Source organism: Cucurbita pepo, chromosome LG16 (assembly GCF_002806865.2).
Source record: "Cucurbita pepo subsp. pepo cultivar mu-cu-16 chromosome LG16, ASM280686v2, whole genome shotgun sequence".
NCBI lineage: Eukaryota > Viridiplantae > Streptophyta > Magnoliopsida > Cucurbitales > Cucurbitaceae > Cucurbita > Cucurbita pepo.
Window position 1 is genome coordinate 4,532,908 of NC_036653.1, and position 19,946 is coordinate 4,552,853.

Below are 19,946 nucleotides of genomic sequence, written 5' to 3' on the forward strand. Positions count from 1 at the left end.
ATTAGAAGCTTTAAAATCATCTAAATTGATTCAGTTTTGATCGTGTCGTTTGCTCTCGAAGCTTACATTCTAGTCGCTAACATGTTGAATCTATTACTTAGCTACAAGTATAATAGTCACCTTGTAAATACGTGGATATCTAAGTGTCATATATACAACTTGTTAGTGCTATCTAATAGTAGTGTGTGTGGTGGGTCGGGACGGGATTTGGGTGGAGTTGAGGGTGGGGATAGAGATGGGTAATGTAATCTTCATTTGGGTTCTATACAGTTAATAGGGATGAATCTCTTTATGCTCCATCCTCTTTTTTAAATGAGGATTTTCCACCTTTGTTTGAGGCAGATCCTGTGGGGTACTGACTAAGTTAAATGAACATTTTTAATTTTAATTTTCTCTGGATTATATAAAACAAAATTGTAACGCTCTTAATTTTCTTGCAGGTCGATCTACATGACTTAAAAATCTAGAGTTTTAATATTACTGTGAGATATCACATCGGTTGGAGAGGCGAACAACGCATTCTTTATGAGGATGCTGAAACAATATGTTGGTTAATTAAACCTAATAATTTTTTTTTTACTGCAAATGATTAAATTTAATAATTATAAATTTGAGTGTAGAAACAAACATGAATTTTAAATATTTAAAATAAAAATATTTCCAATTATTGAATTTCTCCCTAATTAAAAACTTTAATTGTGACAAATGGGAAAATTTTATTTCCCGAAAATTTTAAATATAATAATAATAATAGGGCAATTTTGAAAACTAATTTAATACTTTAATTTTAAATAATAAAATATTCCATATTATATAAAGAATAATATAATATGAAAAAGTATATTGAAAATTAATACTCTTATATATTATTGAAAAACTTTTAGTTAAATCTATAATTAAAATTTATAAAAAAATAATTTTATTTTATTTTCTCTCGTTTGTCACCATTATTAATCATTGCTCTTGGTATCTCCTTCTCTCTCTTCTTCGACGGTGGTGAAGACTCTGACGACAATGACTTTTTCGACGAACACGAGAGTTACTAACATGTCTCACGTATAACGTCCAGCTTCAAACAATTTATCTCAAGTGCGACGTCAAGATAACATATATTGTCTGCTTTGGCCCATTACGTATCGCCGTCAACCTCACTGTTAACTACTTTGTTCTCCTCCTCAACCAATGTGGGATCTCACAATCTACCCCCTTCGGGACTTAACGTCTTCGTTGGTACTCGTTCCCATCTCCAATCGATATGAGATCTCACAATCTACCCCTTCAGTGCCCAGTGTCATGGTCATGCTCGTCCAATGCGTGTTGCCCATGGCCGCATGCCCATGACAAGCCCAACCCTTTTATGTCTTTTCATATTCTAGTGTTTTACTTTTGTATTTCTAGGAAATATGACGTTTTATAAATATCATGTCTAGGCCTCTCAGACATGAAATGCCTCTGAATGTACTATAGGGGGATACGGCTAGTTGTCAACTTCTCCCTACCCAAAGTTATATACTGTAAGCCGTTGTTATTTCTCTCTTGCTTGCTTATATAACGTCACTTTTAAAAATCTTTCTCTGCCCTCGTTTTCTAAAACCTTATCTTAAAACCGAGGTCAGAGGCTCGAGCATATGTCGCTTGACCATAGGCGACACAAGAACGAATTGGCTTAGCTCATTTGTCGTTGGAAAGTGAGTGCCGCACAATCGCAAGTCCGCTGCCATTAAAAGTGCGATTGTGACACCCAACATCATCACAGGCACTCATTTCTCTTTCCCATTGATATGGGATCTCACGAGTTCTTCTTCTTTCTCCTATTACAGCAAATGCAAGTTCGTGACGAGATCCACTCGGAAATTGAAGGGTTTAAGATTTATAAAAACGATAAAAAAAAACCATTCATATTAGCTAATAATTGGTTTAAATATTAAAATATGAGGTATGAGATTGAAAATTATAGAATATAAATGGATTATTTTTCACAATTAAAAAAAAAAAAACATTTGGAATAAATTTGGAGAATCAAGATGAGTCTGTCACCAAATTCTGCTCCATTAGAGTAGAATTGATTTGACGTTACCATTATTCTTTTTTAATTTATTTTATAAATATTTTCTTTTTAAAACCTAAAAAAATATCGTGACCTAATTCTTTTGTTCATTCGTGCTCGTTTCTAATTTTTTATAAATATTTTAAAATTATATTTAAATTTGAAGTTCGTTAGATGTGACAATGACCTGCATGGTCGTATTTTTGTCTAAATTTCTATCTAAAATGTCTGATGTTTGGTTCGAAATTATAACTAAATTCAATATTTAATATTTAATCATGTGTCAGTAGAAATTATTTATATATAAAATTTTATTTTATTGGAATAAATAAGTTTATGAAAAATTGTATTAAAATTAATAAGATAAATTTGGAGTCAAATTGATATTTTCCACCTAAATTTTATTACATAAAAAAAGAAAAAAAATTATTAATGATATAAAGGGAAAAAAATAAAAAATAAAAAAAAAAGTGTAGAAACGCAGCGTTTTGGTGATTTGTTGATTGGTTGATTGGTAAGTAAGTGGGCCCCAGACTAGGAATAGGTTTATCTGTCAACCGTACACGTGTCAAAAAATTGACGGTTAACAATGATGTATTATTATTTAAAAAAGAAATAAAAAAGAGAAGATTTTTGCGATTTTGGACAACGTGTTTGGCAGTGTTATTTAAAATAAATAATTGTGTCATCAACCGACAAAAAAATTCACGTGGATGCTTTTATTCTCTTCTCTTAAAAAAATATATATAATAGCGCTCACGTTTCCCGACGTTCAAAATATTTTTAATTTTGAAATTTTTATGATTGATTCATCGAATATAAAAGTGTACTTTGTTGGTATAGATAATAACTTTTAATTCTTTTAAATTTGACTCAGCAATCATTTCCTCCGCCCGCTGTCATTCACAATGATGGTGAAAAGATTGAAATATAATATAAAAGAATTGTCGTGCCATTTTTTAAATTATTTTATAATAAATTAATAAAAATTATAAACTTAAAAACTCAAGAATTAAATAGATACAAAATATAATTTTTTTTATAGCAAAAAAAGAATATATATATAGTCTTATATTATAAAATATTAATGATAAAATTAAGTTTTTTTTTTAAGAAAAAGAAATTTAAACCATTTTTTCTATAAAAAAAAATTATGCATCAAAGAACATATTTGGGCCGACTTTGGGAATGGGCCAAGATTTTGGGCTGGGCTTCAACAAATGACTTTGAGTTTTTTTTTTTTTTTTTTTTTTTTTTTTAAATCAAAATTTATATTTATATTAAATTATTAAAAACCCCTAAATTTTGTATTTTTTTCTCAACAATACATTTATGGTCGGTATTAGGTTTAGAAATATCCATCAAATTTTAAAAATAATTAACCTCCTTTATTATTATTATTTTTTAAAAAAAGCGTTAAAAAAAATTTACTTTAAAAATATAATATAATAGCGATATATTGATATATCTAAAAAAAAAATTAAATATAAATAATAACTTTAGATATGACACAAATTACTATTAAAATCTATAATTTGAAAAGGTTACATATTTAAAATATAATAAATAAAAATTTCATCCATAAAGTAGGTTAGTGACAATTAATTATAAATAGTTAATTAATTTTTACTATTAAATTAATTAGTTAATTATGGATATTAAATTATTAATTAATGATCAGTAATAATAACGGTTTTGAATGTGAGCAGTTAGAATACAACAAGTTTTATCTTTTATTTTCAACCATCTATTTATTTTAAAAATTATAATTAATAATATAATTTAAAATGTTTGGTAAACTTTAATACCCTTAAATTAAAAAAAAAAATTTAAAATACTTTTAAATTAAAAATAAAAATAAAAATACTCGACCTTTATTTCAAAATTTTAATAATGGTTCAAAAAAATTAGTGATAGAAACACAAAAATCCCAATTGCTCAACCCGACCTTCAACATTCAATGACAAGTTTTTTACACTTAGCTCGTCTTGATTGAATTCTGTTAAGAATGAATATCTTAACAAATTCCTAGTGTCGCTTGCATAATAATTTACCAGTTCATTAATAGAGATGTATATTTAACTCGTGGATCATGGAATCCCGAGGCCTATCCGAAACGAGGTGGAGAATTTCTACTTGAATGAAGAAGAAGAGAGGAATGAAGAAATGTGGAATATATTTTTTATATATGGATCCCTATTTTAAGATCAGTCAGGTTGACCCGACCAAAATATGTCAACCATCAAACCGAACCAAACTTTCGATTTTCCAAAAATTGAACCAACCCAAATCAAAAAAAATCTAACCCGACTCAATTATGGTTTGGATTGGGTAATCTAGTTTAATCGGGATATTGAATCCCATGTTATCTGTAATAGTTTTGGACCAATTTTGAGGGACTTATTAAATTTAAATTCATTAACTAATAACTCTAAGTTAGGTTTATAATTATTTCGTTTCTAAAATTATTCCTATTTTCTCGGATTTCGATTACAAATTTCACATTTTTTAACAAAAACAAATAAATTTACAAGTGAAAATAGTGTTTATAATCTTAATTTTTAAAAATAAAAAAATTAAATTATTATTAAACCGAATCTAATTTATATAATTGAGAGCAAACGTAAAACGTAACACCATCATATAAGAACAACACCAGTAAATTTCTTAAATTTATTATTTAGACTCCGTTTAATAGTAATTTTAATTTTTAATTTTTAATTTTTAATTTTTATGTTGGTTTCTACTCAATTTCCTCCTATTACAAATATATTTTATATAGCTGTAATTAATTAGGATTTTATATTCAATATATTTTTATCGAGTATTTTATTTTATTTTTAGGATTTAATTGTAATTTTTATTATATTTAAACATGCTAAACATTAATGAAAATTAGACTTTAAATTCACGAATGACTTTTGATCCCATCTATGTTTATTGTACTCTATTAAAATAATAATAATAATAATTCATACTCCAGTTCTAAAAAATATTAAAATTATTATTATTATTATTATTTTATTTATTTATTTTTTTTCTGGTTGGATCTTCATTGTTCGTGTGATTGTAATTGCTCGGAGACCTTTAGCTTATCTATAAATGTCGGAATTCCATTGGAATTTAGTTCTTGGATTTCTTCCGGTTGCCGTCCGATCTTAGTTTATATCAAAGCATATGCTGCAACTGCACAGCATATCCACAGCACCCACCTTTACAAATCGCTATCAACAACAACCCCCGTCAGCGCCGCCGCGAACTCCCAAAATTATGGACAATAGGATCGTAGTTCTAGTCACCGGCTGCGCCAAAGGCGGCATTGGCTACGAATATTGCAAAGCATTTTCCGAACAGGGCTGTCATGTCTTCGCCACCGACCTTCCCCAACGTGCCCACCAGGTGTTCGACGAAAGTCCCCACAGAGTCGAAATGCTTGAACTCGACGTGACGTCTGATGAAAGTGTAGCAAAAGCAGTGGAGACTGTAATTTCAAAGTGTGGACGTATTGATATCTTGGTAAACAATGCTGGGATCGGTAGCAGTGGCCCGCTCGCCGAGCTTCCGTTGCAGGATGTGAGGAAAGCTTGGGAAGTAAACACGCTTGGGCAGCTGAGGATGGTGCAGCAAGTGGTGCCCCATATGGCTTCTTGTGGCAGTGGAGTCATTGTCAATGTCGGCAGCGTTGTAGGGAACGTGCCGACACCGTGGGCAGGGTCGTATTGTGCTAGTAAGGCAGCTGTTCATGCTATGTCGCATGTGCTGCGACTCGAGCTTAAGCCATTTGGTATCGACGTAGTGATGGTGGTACCCGGGGCCATAAGGTCCAATTTTGGGAGCGCCACGGTCGAGAATGTGAGAAGCCAAGAATGGAAACTTTACAAGAAGTTCAAGGACGCCATAGAAGAGAGGGCTAATGCATCACAGAGTGGGAGATCAAGTGATGCAGGGGATTTTGCAAGAGAGGTTGTGAAGAAAGTGCTGAGGAAGAGGCCGCCAAGGCGAATTGTTTTGGGGCATTTGAGTGGCTTGTTAACCATCATGTCTTGGCTTCCACTTTGGGTGCAAGATCTTTACTTCTCGCACCGCTTCAACTTGGATAAAAAGGTACGAAATTCGATCATATGATATGATATGATATGATATGATATTATTCATCTTTGGTTTTTCACGATGTTCGTGTTTATGAAATTCTTCTCTGTTTTAATGATATGATATTATTTATCATTCAATGTTAGGAATCACGACTCTCCACAATTGTATGATATTGTCCACTTTAAGCATAAACTCTCTTGGCTTTGATTTGGGCTTCCCCAAAAGGGCCTCGTACCAAGAGAGATGTATTTCTTCTGCTTATAAACCCACGACCATTCTATTAGCCAATGTGGGACTCACTCCCACCAATCCTCCCCTCGAACAAAGTACACTATAAGCCTCCCTTGAGGCTTATGGAGCACTCGAACAACCTCCCCTTGGAGCCCTCGAACAAAGTACACCATTTGTTTGACACTTCAGTCACTTTTTTACTACACCTTCGAGGCTCACCATCTTTGTTTGATATTTGAGGATTCTATTGTCCTCACTAAGTTTAGGGCATGACTCTGATACCATGTTACGAATCACGGCTCTCCACAATGGTATGATATTGTCCACTTTGAGCATAAGGGGTTATGGGCCTACCATGATTTCTAACATTCAATTCGTTACATTCTCCTTTTAAGCGGATTTGTCAGCTTCTAGTTATTGATTTTGACCTACAGAAACGAGTGAATGAGGTAATTTTAGTCGTTTTAGTGTGAATGAGGTATATTACAAACTGACCTAATATAGAATTGATCCAAGTAAAACATGTTTAACCATAGAGTTGAAAATTCTTAGAAACTGACCTAATATAGAATTGATCCAAGTAAAAACATGTTTAACCATAGAGTTTTTATAATTGAGCCACCGAAAAAATGAAAGTCCATCTTGTTGGTATGACTAATAACTTTCAATTCTTTGAAGTGTTTTTTAGTTATTCTATTCTCACAATTGCTCTTATTCGGATGTGAACTCAGTTCATTTATGTACCCCTCTTTTACAGTAAAAAAATGACAATATACGAATAAGAGTGATTCTGATGATATGATGGTTAAAAAATATTTAATAAAGTTATACCAACAATGTACATCTTCTTTTTTGGTAACTTAATCACAAAAACTCTAAAATTAAGCGTTACTCTGTATGGAATCAAAAGCATTTCAAATACAATATTTATTGAAATCTTAAAATTTTGAGTTTTACACGAACAATAATAATATTTACATCAAATTTTTACCGACACAAAAACCAAGGATGAGTTTGAGATTAAACGATTAATCTTCACCGATTTTGTTATATTATTCTATCGAAAAATAGTTCATAGATATATATTTTTTATTTAACGACCAATAGAAACAAAAAGTCCACCTTTTTCAAAAATTAATTTTCTACTATTTTTATTGTTGAGATGACAATAATTAATTAATTTTCTAATACTTTGTTTTATATATATAGGAAAATTTTCATTTATTTATCTAACATATAAAATTATCCAAAAATGTCATATCAAATTAAAAAAAATATAAAAAAAAAAACTTTTTTGCACTTAATAATGGAAATTTTGATTGGACAACTTTATTTTTTTAATTCACTTTTATAATATAATTTTAAAATAACTTTATCTTGAATATATAATAATAATAATAATAATTAAAAAAACAATTATGACCTAATAATCCGACTAACTCGAATCACCCAACCCAATCATAAAGGTTGTGTTGGATTCAATCTTTTTTCGGTTTCGGTTAGGTTGAATTTTTGAAAAACAAAAAATTGGGTTCGTGGGTTGACATTTTTTTAGTCGAATTCATCAACTAGTATACACCCTTAAATTATAAAAAAATGTTTGTAAGTAATGGTAGTAATCTGATATGATATAATTGGTAAATGTTTGATATTTGAATTTTGTGAGATTTAGTTAGTAACGTAACATGCATAGTGGATAAATATAATTTTTTTTAATGATTAAAAAATAACCCGATAACCCAACTTGAAAATTGAGGGTTGGGTTGGGTCGTAAACTGTATTCGAATTTTTTGAGTCCCAATCCAACGAACTTGAAATTTCTGGCTAGTTTTATTTTATTTATTTATTTTTTATTTTCCTAATCCAACCAATATGTATACACATATTTTATTAATTAAAATGTTATAATTAAATTAGTTTATTTTCACATATTTTCGATGATTTTGGTAGCAAGATATTATAATTTTTGGATGAGGGGAAATAATGGAGTGGTAATAAGCTGACACGTGGCATCCACGAATGATGGAGACAGAGTTGTGGCCGTATTGTGGTCGGACTGACGGGACATAAAAGTAATTAAAAAAATGGAAAAAAAGAAATTTCCAAAGGATTGATTGAAAAAAATTAAAAAGGTGCCACGTGGTATTTTCTTAGTGAGTAAGAAAGTCGACGTGGCACCTCCATTCAGGTGTCCACTTGGCATCTTCCCACCAATATCTGTCTGTCTACTCAGCAATTAAATAACTTACTTTTAAATAATATTTAAAAAAAAATTATAAATTGGCATCAAAATATTCAAATTCTACGTGTTTTTTTATTTATTTCTAATAAGCGTATAAAAATTATAAATAAAAAGTGGATTTTTTTTAAAATTTTATTTTTTAATTATAAAGTCATTAATTATTTTCTAAAAAATTAGAGGGGTGAATCTTATGATATATATATATATATATATATATATATATATAATTTGAGATGACCCTTCTCGATAATCTTCTTTGAGACGACCCTTTTAAATAGGGTTACAACTCAACCATGTCCTACTTACTTTGAAGATAATTATGAAGATTAAGTAACGTTTGTAGTCGATATTAGTGATACGTTATGAACAATTGTAAATTCTATTCGGGTGTTTGAGTTGTTGGATGATGAAAGTCCCACATCGACTAATTTAGGGAATGATCGTGAGTTTATAATCAAAGAATACTCTCTTCATTCGTATGAGGCCTTTTGGGAAAGCTCAAAATAAAGCTACGAGAGTTTATGCTCAAAGTGGACAATATCATACCATTGTGGAGAGTCATGTTCATCTAACATGGTATTATGCCCTAAATTGAGTCATGCCCTAAATTAAGTCCTGCCAATAGATTGGTAAATCCTCAGATGTCGAACAAAGGACTCCAAAAGAAAAAGAAGCCGAGCCTCGATTAACGGGAGGTGTTGGATGTTGAAATGTCGAACAAAGGACTCCAAAAGAAAAAGAAGCCGAGCCTCGATTAACGGGAGGTGTTAGATGTTGAAATGTCGAACAAAGGACTCCAAAAGAAAAAGAAGCCGAGCCTCGATTAACGGGAGGTGTTGGATGTTGAAAGTCTCACATTAATCAAAGAATACTCTCTCAGACCTTTTGGGGAAGAATGGACAGCCCCACATCGACTAATTTAGGAAATGATCATGGATTTATAATCAAAGAATACTCTCTCTATTTGTATGAGACCATATCATACCATTGTGAAGAGTCCACATCGACTAATTTAGGAAATGATCATGGATTTATAATCAAAGAATACTCTCTCTATTTGCATGAGACTATATCATACCATTGTGAAGAGTTGTGTTTGTCTAACAGGGGTCACCAACTTAGCCAACCAAAATTTTTTTATTGGTCGAAAACACGATAGAATACGAATTAAATATTAAATGATGAATAATATTGTATTTTTACCTTTATTGTTTTAAAAAATAAGTACTTTTGGAATAGAAAAATAAAGTAAAAAAAAAAATATTATTTTAATATCATGTTGTTTTTCATTTCTCAAAAAATAATTTCCAAGGACTTTGTTACCTAACTTTAAGGCTATGGACATATTCTATCTCATATATAATTTTCAACTAATAATTTTTAAATAGTCTTCTAGACAAAAGCCTTCAAATTGCAAATAAAGTAAATGGAATATATGAATTATAGAGAAAAATAAAAATAAAATGTTTTAAAATTTTCGACTATAAATACCAGTCCTACTAAAGCATTCAAAGCATTAAAGCTAACTTTCTCATTTGGCAAAAGAAAAAAAAAGAAAAAAAGTTGAGATTACTCTTTTCTTCTTGTTGATTTTTCTCTCTGTTTCCATGCTTCCATTCACCAATTTCTTTGCAGCATCGTCCTGTTTCCTGGAAGTGATTCCACCGGAGATGATCGTTACGGTTGAATCGAAGAATTTGACGGAGGAGGAGTTTGTTTACTTGTGACATTGATTTGATTTTTACGAGATCGTTTTTGTAAATTTTGCTGTGGTTTTTGCTGAATTGATTTTGTTTCTTTCTGGAAATGGAATCTGTCAATTTCTACGATGTAAGAGCAGCGAAGATGAACGCGATTCTCAAGTATCGACAGGTCAGGAAAATCGCTAATCTGTTTCGATTCATCGAATTGTGCTTGATTCTCGTTGTGATCACGAGATTTTCTAGCAATCTGCCGAGCGCCTTCAAGAACTCTGGCGAGTACTTCCGGTGCTTGTCGGTGACATTGATAAGTCCTCGCTTTGTGTTTCTGATCGGAAACGCTATTGTAATCACTCTGTTTGCCAAATCTGGACAGTTCTCTGCTAAGGATCCGAGCAAGAAGAATTCGGTTGCCGATCTTTACGAGGAGTTCGTTCAAAACAGTGAGAAGAATCAGAAAACTCGCCGCGCCGAAATCGAGTATCGCGTCAAACAGATCGATGACAGCCGCGGCAACGGCAACAGCGATACCTCAATCGCAATAAAAAAAATCGGCGAAATCAAACATTATCAGAGGAGTGAATCGGAGAAAATAGGCGTCGTACAGCGAGAAAATCCGCATCGTGAACTTCGCCGATCGGAGACGGAAAAGTGTAAGAAAATCGTCCGATTGAGTGAAGAAACAAGAAATAGGCCGAGTCCGGAAGATCGGATGAGCAACGAAGAGTTTCGACAGACGGTGGAGGCGTTCATAGCGCGGCAGCAGAGGTTGAGAAGGGAGGAAGAATTCTGTGTATTTTAGGTATTAGCCATAAGTAAATCAAATCTTCCGCATCTCGTAAATCCTGCAAGTGATTACCGCTACGAGTTGAATCTTACTTCTAAAGAGAGAAGAAGAAGAAACTGAGAACTTCTCCATTTTAATTTTAATTTTACATATTTGAATGAAATCTACCACTCATCATCCAAAGTGTTCTTGTTGTTTATATAAAGCCCTAAATCATATATATTATCCAAATAACAAAAGTGTTTGTATGGAATTATTCTAATATTTTTCCAAAACAATCAATAATATAACATAATTTTAATAAAGAAAGTTTAGTAAAAAAAAAAAGGGTTTAGGGTATTATGCATTATAACTTAATGCAAATTCGCTATCAACAGATTGATGAGTTTGTCGAAATTGAATTCAACAATACGTAAAATAGGGTACTTAAACCTCTAATCTCTTGGTAAAATAAGGTACTCAAACCTCTAATCTCTTGGTCGATGGTGTACAGAGAATTATTATAAAAAATCGACCAGAATTGTTATAAAAAATCTTTTGGTCGATGGTATACAGAAAATTGTTATAAAATATATAAAATACAATAGTTGTTACTGTTATAAAATATATAAAATACAATAGTTGTTACACGTTATTATTGATTGATAATGTGAGGTAGAACATCTCTTTATATTTAGGAAACAAAATTAATATTCATAAATTAAAGAATGTGTGACATATATAACATTGTATCATAATCCACTAAATGGATTTGAATCAAATTCTAATGAGATTTGAGAATCCTCCAAATAAAATTTGTAGTGCAAAGAATATAATTGGTACACTTTTCACGAGACCACACATGCTATTGTGCCTTTCGAGTTCTATTCAGAAAAATTATAGGGACGAATTCGAAAAAATATCACAAATTAAGATCACGACTCGAAAAATTCGATTTTCTTAATTTAATTATGTCGTTTAGGTTGAAAAATTTACCTGACCCAACTCCAACCCATGAACACTGTTAGCTAAAAAGACCGTTTTGGTGTCCTAACTTGACCTGACCTACCCAACCCATGAACACCGTCCACCAAAAATGAGCTTAACAACGCAGAGAATCAAGAGATTTCAAACTCCTTCTAGACCTCCTAGTCAATAGTACACATCTAAATCAGTTGAACATGCAACCAAGTATCATAAAAGCGTTTCAACTTTCCCCTAACACAACAGAAAACGACATTATGACCTAATCGGTATCACGAGGAGAATTGAAAATCTAAGGAATGAGATTTTATTTGGATAAGAGCTTATTCTATTTTCATTGAATGTGAAAGATAATGGTAATAATGGAAAGGGAATGTATTCAAAAGAGCTGTTAATTGGACAAAGAGAAGAAGTTGAAGAATATTCAATTCAATGGAACAAAAAGCATCCAATTCAATTCCTATCAGCAAACAAAGAACCTCAAATAAGAAGGGTTTATAGATGTCACTACAACTTTTGCACTTTTTTAGCTCAATTCGCCTACCACTTTCAAGACACGCCTGGTCTCGGGTAGGTAGAGTGACCTTGCTGTTATGATCTATTAAAATTCAATCTTTCCATCGTAAAACAAACTCAAAATCTTTTTGTGAGATCTGTGGAGAAAGGAGCGAGAGCCAACGAAGACACTGTCCCCGTATCGGTTGGAGAGGGGAACGAAACATTCTTTATAAGGATGTGGAAACTTCTCCTTAGTAAATGTGTTTTAAAAAACTTGAGGGAAAGTCCGACAGGGAAAGCTTAAAGAAAACTATATCTGCTAGCAGTCGGCTTGAGCTGTTACAAATGGTACGAGAGCCAGACACCGAACGATATGCCAGCGAGGACGTTGGGCCTCGAAGGAGGGTGGTTTGTGAGATCCCACATCGGTTAGAGAGGGAAACGAAACATTATTTATAAGGGTGTAGAAACTTCTCCCTAATAAACGCGTTTTAAAAAACTTCAAGGAAAGCCCAAAAGGAAAAGCCCAAAGAGGACAATATCGGCTAGTGGTGAGCTTAAGCAATTACAAATTGTATGAGAGCCAGACACCAGACGGTGTGCCAACGAGGACATTGGGCCCCGAAGGAGGGTGGTTTGTGAGATCCCACATCGGTTGGAAAGGGGAGCGAAACATTCTTTATAAGAGTGTGGAAACCTTTCCCTAGTAGACGCGTTTTAAAAACCTTGAGGGGAAGCCCGAAAGGAAAAGCTAAAAGAGGACAATATCTACTAGCGATGGGCTTAGCCTGTTACACTTTTCCTAACCTCCACGGCATCATCGCCACCTAAACTTCAATCCTACGTTCCGTTTCCAAACGATTATTCAAAAGATATAGACTCAAATCCCTCGGCTTTGACGTAAACTCTAAAATATTTGGTCTAACACCGAGATTGGTCGTTCAGGTCTCCTAACTTCATTGTTTCTCTAACATGGAATATGCAATATGTTCAATCAAGCAGAGACCGGGAAACAAAGGCGGGTTCGACTATCTTTTAAGGTAACAACAACAACATATACACAACAAAATCCATCAAATTCACCATCGTTTCAAAACCAGATAAACTCCAAGAAAGATCGATCGAGATTGTATTATATTTGTACGTAGCATGGTATTATAATAGTACCGACCGTGTATTCGTGTGTGAAACCGTTCCATTTTTTCATCGAGAACAAATCTATAGCAAATACAAAACCGAACTAAATCACTTTAGAACCAACCATAGGGACTAAAGGATTCTCACTACATATGACAAGAGTATAAAGTATGTCCACTTAACACTTTTTATTTGCAGATCATATCAACCAAAGCTTCGGGTGCTCGTACCTGAAATATCGCTCAAAACGCTTTAGTACCATGGAATAACACGACCGCTTTCATACACCAGCTCTTCGACCTGGTACGATCAATTTCAAAACAACTAAAAACCGACATTTTTCATGGTGATTATAGCGTACTTACCTCAAAATTTGGAGAATATGTGGTAGAAGGAACATAGTCTTCTCCTTTGTCTGCTGGGGCAGCTAGATCATGTTCTATACTGCCATTTTCATTGCTATCTTCTCATGAGGGTCATAACCTGTTAGCTCGAAATCAGCTGCCACTAACGAATCGATATCCTTCTTCTCGGGGTTTATTTTCAAAACCTACAATACGGTAAGGCCGGTGTAATATTAAAAACAGCAAGTTAGTGAACGCTAGCAGGGAAGAAGCATGTAATTATACTTTTCCGACTTACAGGGAACGGTTTCGGGAGTTTCTGAAGCTGTTCCTGCAATGGCCGCACGTGAGTACGGTAAACATGAGCGTCTCCGATCACATGTATGAAGTCTCCGTAAGCAAGATCTGCACGTAGGAAGAATAAACTTTTTAATGCAACTAAAAGTATAAATGTAGGGGAGGAATGTTTAAAGAGCCATATAGATGTGTATAAAGATAATTAAATCATTTTCCGGTTTGTCCAGTTACATATGGTCGTCAGCCTCACGGTTTTAAAACGCGTCTGTTAGGGAGAGGTTTCCACATCCTTATAAACAATGTTTTGTTCCCCTCTCCAACCGATGTGGGATCTCACAATCCACCCCCTTGGGAGCCCAGTGACCTGCTGGCACACCGCCCGGTGTCTGGCTCTGATACCATTTGTAACAACCCAAGCCTACTACTAACAGATACGTCGTTAGCCTCACAGTTTTAAAACGCGTTTATTACGGAGAAGTTTCTACACCCTTATAAAGAATGATCCGTTCCCCTCTCCAATCGATGTGGGATCTCACAATAGTAGAAAACAAACTACTGATCAATATAGAGTAGCGTACCACAAACATGAGCAATCATGCACGTCAGAAGAGCATACGACGCAATATTAAATGGAACACCAAGGCCCATATCAGCAGAGCGCTGGTACATTTGACACGATAACTCCCCGTTCGCTACATAAAACTGCAAAAGGCGATCAATAAACAACGCTAAGGAAACAAGTTAAAGACACGGAACATCATGCACTCGAGTCCAACCTGAGCGAACATGTGGCAAGGCGGGAGTGCCATCAGTTTGAGATCAGATGGATTCCACGCAGAAAGAACGATCCTCCGATCATCGGGATTATTTTTTATCTTGTTAATAACATCTAGCAACTGATCAAATCCTTGACCAGTGTAGTCAGCATGCATGTCAGTATACCTGTAGAAGAAGCGTCGAAAGCATTAAAGCTCGAATCCGCAATAAAATAAAAACAAACTTAAGAGATCATCGAAGTTATCGACGAACCTAGCACCGAAGTGTCGCCACTGAAACCCGTATACGGGTCCCAAGTCGCCTTCCTCCCTTTCTCTTAAACCAATACTAAGATTACCCAAAAAAAAAAACAGAATTATAGCTCAAATTATATACAAAAAAACTCAAACTTCTCTAGTTTCATATTAAAAAGAATCAAATTTCGAAGGTATAAGTAATTGCCTATCGAGGTAATCTCTCGACGCGTTGCCATCCCATATATGAATGCCTTTCTCCTGAAGAACCTGTTGATAATGTCGAAAATAAGGCCACACTTGTAGGCCAAAACAAGATGCCAATGCAAGATAAACCACAATGGAGTAGGTCTAGCCCTACAAACAATGGTTGAGAGCAGCCCAAGCCCAAGCCCACCACTAGCAGATATCGTCCTCTTTGGGATTTCCCTTCTAGGCTTCCCCTCAAGGTTTTTAAAACGCATCTACTAGCGAGAGGTTTCCACACCCTTATAAAGAATGTTTCGTTCTCCTCCCCAACCAACGTGGGATTTCACAGAAGAAAACTAGGGAGACTATGAACCGAAACACAAATCATACAAGGCCCCAAGCTATGAACCGAAACACCGCAACCACTAAACCAAGAAAGCAAAACACTTAATCGCTTAGTTCGTAATTCCTAAACCAAGAAATTCTAACTCAACGTGCGGGGTGCGGGGTGCGGGGTTGTACAATCACAACCACAAACTAGTGAAGTAAAGCTTTAAGTGCTAGTGATAGCATAGCGCCTTACCTTTGCATTGGTTGAACCACTGATGAACCAAAGAAGTTCTTCAACAACCCCTCGCCAAAATACTTTCTGAAGGATCACGTGGTACGAATATATGTCAACGACTAAACCATTACGATATACGATGCACCCGATTTAAGAAATTGAAAAACGGAAACAAGACGAGTAAAAAAGGGAGTTTTTCTTTCATGCTACAGCTACAAAGGAAACCAAAATACGAAACGAGCACATGCCTTAGTTGTAAGCAGCGGAAAAGTTTTGCGCAAGTTGTACCGCATCTGTACAGATACCACGAACAAGAGATGAACATGTAGCATTCGAAATAGAGCAACTTGTATAAAAGATAAATATGTCAAATAATAAGAAAGATAACGTTACCTGGCAACCAAATTTTGATAAAGTACCCGTTCCCGTTCTATCATCCTTGGAAGTACCGTCTGAGATGATTTCTTGAACAAGTTTTAGGTACAAGTACTCCTCGTGCCTCTCAAAAATCTCCTTGGGTAGGAAAGAGAAGTTCTTAGCTTCGAAGTTAAAAGAATCGGGTTTGTTATGAGAGACCAGACCATTGTTCTGATCAATGGGTGGTGGTTCGGTTGAGCTCCTCACACGAACATAACTAGTGAACGAATATCGTAAGTTATTTTCCACCACGGGAAAGGATGAGTACCATGGCTGAAACATAGACTTGTCAATAGCTGGTATGAAGGTGTCGCATTCAACGTTTGTCTCGATTTCAGTAACGTGGACCGCATCACACTCGGGGGCATTCAGAGCTTCCCTGCATTAAAAACAGAATCAGTGCACCGAAACAAAAAAATAGTACACTAACGAAGGTCTCGAAAACAAGTGCACACCTTAATATCTCACCACCACCTATAACAAACACTTTCTCTATTGACAAACAGTAAGGCGAAGCTGCTAATAATTCCAAAGCAGACGTCATACTACCACATATTATAACATTTTCGACAGTGGCAATGTCGAAACTTCCAGAACGAGTCAGAACAACATTGAGACGACCAGGTAGAGGTCGATACTCAGCCGGAATACTCTCCCATGTTTTACGACCCATTAGAACTGCATTCCTTTTCCCATGATCTGATGTTGTCGTGGTTATGTTCTTAAAAAATTTGAGATCAGAAGGCAACCTCCATGGAAGTTTCCCATCCTTACCAATACCCATATTTTCAGTAGCAGCTACAACGACTTGATAAGTCCTTCGCGGATTAGGTGGTGCATTTACATTGGCATTTCCATTCGAGCTTGTCAGAGGATCAGCAGCCATATTAGAACTAAAAACTTGACCGAACCTAAATAACGGTGACTTCAATGATTTTTCCCCGCACGACCAGCTTCCACGGAAGTGCGGTAGAACCTGAAATTTAAGACAACCAGAAAACTTCAGAAATAAATCATATAGAACATGATCCAAAGGATTAAAGCATTCAAAACTCTTTTATTGAATGAACAAACACTTCCATTTCACAAAACAATCTTAAACTCATCATGAACTTGAAAAACTTCTGCTTAATATAGATGAAGATTATAACTCTCCATAGACAGATGCCAAGGGGCACAGAACAAGATTTGTAAAACCAATGAAATTGTTGCTTCACAATAAAAAAAAGAAATAGTTCACCGTTTGTAACGGCCCAGGCCCACCGCTAGCAGATATTGTTCTCTTTGGGTTTTCCCTTTCGAGCTCCCCCTCAAGGCTTTAAAACACGATTGCTAGGGAAAGGTTTCCACACCCTTATAAAGGGTGTTTCGTTCTCCTCCCCAACCAACGTGGGATATCACAATCCACCCCCTTCAGGGCCCAGCGTCCTCGCTGGCACTCGTTCCTTTTTCAAATTGATGTGGGACCCCCCTAAATCCACCCCCTTCGGGGCCCAGCATCCTTATTGGCACACCGCCTCGTGTCTACCCCTTCAGGGAACAACCTCCTCCCTAGCACATCGCCCCGTGTCTGGCTCTGATACTATTTGTAACGGCTCAGGCCCACCACTAGTAGATATTGTCCTCTTTGGGCTTTCCCTTTCGGGCTTCCCCTCAAGGCTTTAAAACGCATTTGCTAGGAAAAAGGTTACCACACCCTTATAAAGGGTGTTTCGTTCTCCTCCTCGACCAATGTGGGATATCACACCATTCAAAGGAGGATTAAGCTAAACTTTCATTCCGTCTATGGCTTACTTTTCTAATTGATCTATCTTTTGGTTCAAAGGAACAGTACATAATTCCATATTCACTTAATTATTCTTCCAAACAAATGAAATCCACTTAAAAACGAAACCGACTTCCAAATCCATAGTTTTACATGAACAGAATCAATTAAAAACATCAAAATCAAAGAACAAAAGAACAAGGATAAAGATGTAAACAATTGTTTATCTTTTTCCTTCACTTTACCTCCAGATTCTTCCCAACCTAACAAATTGCAGGCAAGATCATTTAAAAAACACAATCCTTACCGCTCACATTCGCTTGGCAATAGAGATAAGGGATAATGTCATAAAGAGACGAACAAGAGACAGAATCAAACCAACAACGCATGAAAAAGAAAAAGAACAAAAGGGCACATGCAATAAACTACTCACAGGTCAAATGCAAATTCAATCAACAAAAAGCATGAAGAATAATAAGAACATTGGACGATCACCCAATTACAGAAAGAGCATTTAAGCTCCAACCCAGAAAGCAAAATCAATAACAGAATCCAAAACTCAGTCCCTAACAATCCAATCCCAAAATGACATAGCAAAATCAGGGGAAAAAGGGAGAATTAGGCGCAACCCACCGAGATTAAACGCGGGCTAAGAATATTCAACTCGAAAAAGCCTAAGATAAACTTAGGCTGACTTTCGATTGGAAGAGGGTTAGGTTTAGGGCGCTGTGTTCTTTGGATTTTGGGGGGTTTTACGAAATGGGTATTTCTGAAACGGGTAGAGTAATGGTGAAAAGGGAGGGGAAAGGGAAATCCAGCAGGTGGGGAGTTTTTAGGATGAAAAACCGGTTATTTTCTTTATCCCGTTTCGATGTTTTTGGGTTTTTTGAACTTTTTGGGCTCCAATGGAAGAGGGTTTATGTGGAAAAGTGAAGAAGTAAACGGAGGATAATCCAAAGACGCGTTTCCTGCGGGCTGCCGCCGTCTATGATCCGAAATGGATATATTCGAGATCGAAGTGTGGCTCTACTTTCTTTTTATTCTCTCTTCATCTGTTTTCAACAAAAGTTCTTAAAGGAATTTGAAAAATTTTCTCGGTTAGACTTTAGAGATTGAATCCACTTCTTTCTTTCTCTAATGGAAATATCACTTTTTTTTTAACTATTTTTGAAAAATGTTTTCGGGATTAAATTAATAAAAATATTCTCGAACGCAAAAAAATATTTTTAAAATTTTAAAAATCTCAATAATAAGTTTAAAAATATATTTACTGTTAATTTTGAATGGAATGGTTAATAATTTGTTTTAAAAATTCCATTAATAAAAGGTTTAGAGATAACTTATAAGTGTCAATAGACGATTTATTGACGGTAATTTTGTTTAGTTCAAAACTGTTTCAATCCAAAACTAACGATAAAAGTATTTTTGAGACAGAGTACGTGTAAGGATATTTTTATTAATTTAACCTATTATTTATGAGTTTGATGAGAAACCCGAGTAAAGTTCAATTGATGTGAAACCCGAGTAAATAAAGAGTAATATGAATTGATCATCTCACACTTAATGTGAAACCCGAGTAAATAAAGAGTAATATGAATCAACTGATACCTCATCTGAATGAGAATGATCACGAGTATATAATGATAAAATACTTAAAAGAAT

At 34.6% G+C, this 19,946-nt stretch overlaps 3 protein-coding genes across 4 annotated transcripts; 2 read left to right on the forward strand and 1 right to left on the reverse strand.

Moving 5' to 3' along the window:
- Positions 1–5,105: 5,105 nt before the first annotated feature.
- Positions 5,106–6,320, forward strand: LOC111777612 (short-chain dehydrogenase cctT-like). Its single transcript, XM_023657282.1, has 2 exons — positions 5,106–6,151; positions 6,283–6,320. The coding sequence occupies exons 1-2, from the start codon at positions 5,225–5,227 to the stop codon at positions 6,307–6,309; spliced, it is 954 nt and encodes a 317-aa protein (XP_023513050.1). The 5' UTR covers positions 5,106–5,224; the 3' UTR covers positions 6,310–6,320.
- Positions 6,321–10,156: 3,836 nt separating this feature from the next.
- Positions 10,157–11,319, forward strand: LOC111777456. Its single transcript, XM_023657073.1, has 2 exons — positions 10,157–10,484; positions 10,689–11,319. Exons 1-2 carry the CDS (start codon positions 10,419–10,421, stop codon positions 11,112–11,114), a joined length of 492 nt encoding a protein of 163 aa, XP_023512841.1. The 5' UTR covers positions 10,157–10,418; the 3' UTR covers positions 11,115–11,319.
- A 2,319-nt stretch (positions 11,320–13,638) lies between these two features.
- On the reverse strand, positions 13,639–19,315 carry LOC111777623 (bifunctional dihydrofolate reductase-thymidylate synthase-like). Of its 2 annotated transcripts, none has more exons than XM_023657300.1 (12): positions 18,918–19,315; positions 16,975–17,495; positions 16,496–16,898; positions 16,351–16,395; positions 16,121–16,186; positions 15,557–15,618; positions 15,368–15,442; positions 15,115–15,280; positions 14,917–15,040; positions 14,340–14,446; positions 14,063–14,247; positions 13,639–13,997 (listed from the first exon to the last, which is right to left on the reverse strand). In XM_023657300.1, the coding sequence occupies exons 2-11, from the start codon at positions 17,403–17,405 to the stop codon at positions 14,137–14,139; spliced, it is 1,590 nt and encodes a 529-aa protein (XP_023513068.1). In that variant the 5' UTR covers positions 17,406–17,495; positions 18,918–19,315; the 3' UTR covers positions 13,639–13,997; positions 14,063–14,136. The 2 variants fall into 2 exon arrangements, with proteins under 2 accessions (XP_023513068.1, XP_023513067.1); XM_023657299.1 differs by having other exon boundaries at positions 13,662–13,927.
- Positions 19,316–19,946: the final 631 nt, after the last annotated feature.

Bases quoted from the DNA above. Each gene is read 5' to 3' on its own strand.
- LOC111777612 (XM_023657282.1), top strand. From the start codon at position 5,225: ATGCTGCAACTGCACAGCATATCCACAGCACCCACCTTTACAAATCGC. The intron at 6,152-6,282 runs GTACGAAATTCG...ATTCAATGTTAG, and splicing joins GCTTCAACTTGGATAAAAAG to GAATCACGACTCTCCACAAT.
- LOC111777456 (XM_023657073.1), top strand. From the start codon at position 10,419: ATGGAATCTGTCAATTTCTACGATGTAAGAGCAGCGAAGATGAACGCG. The intron at 10,485-10,688 runs GTCAGGAAAATC...AAATCTGGACAG, and splicing joins CGATTCTCAAGTATCGACAG to TTCTCTGCTAAGGATCCGAG.
- LOC111777623 (XM_023657300.1), bottom strand. From the start codon at position 17,405: ATGGCTGCTGATCCTCTGACAAGCTCGAATGGAAATGCCAATGTAAAT. The intron at 16,187-16,350 runs GCATGTGCTCGT...GTGATCCTTCAG, and splicing joins TTCCGCTGCTTACAACTAAG to AAAGTATTTTGGCGAGGGGT. The intron at 14,248-14,339 runs GTAAGTCGGAAA...ACCGTATTGTAG, and splicing joins AACTCCCGAAACCGTTCCCT to GTTTTGAAAATAAACCCCGA.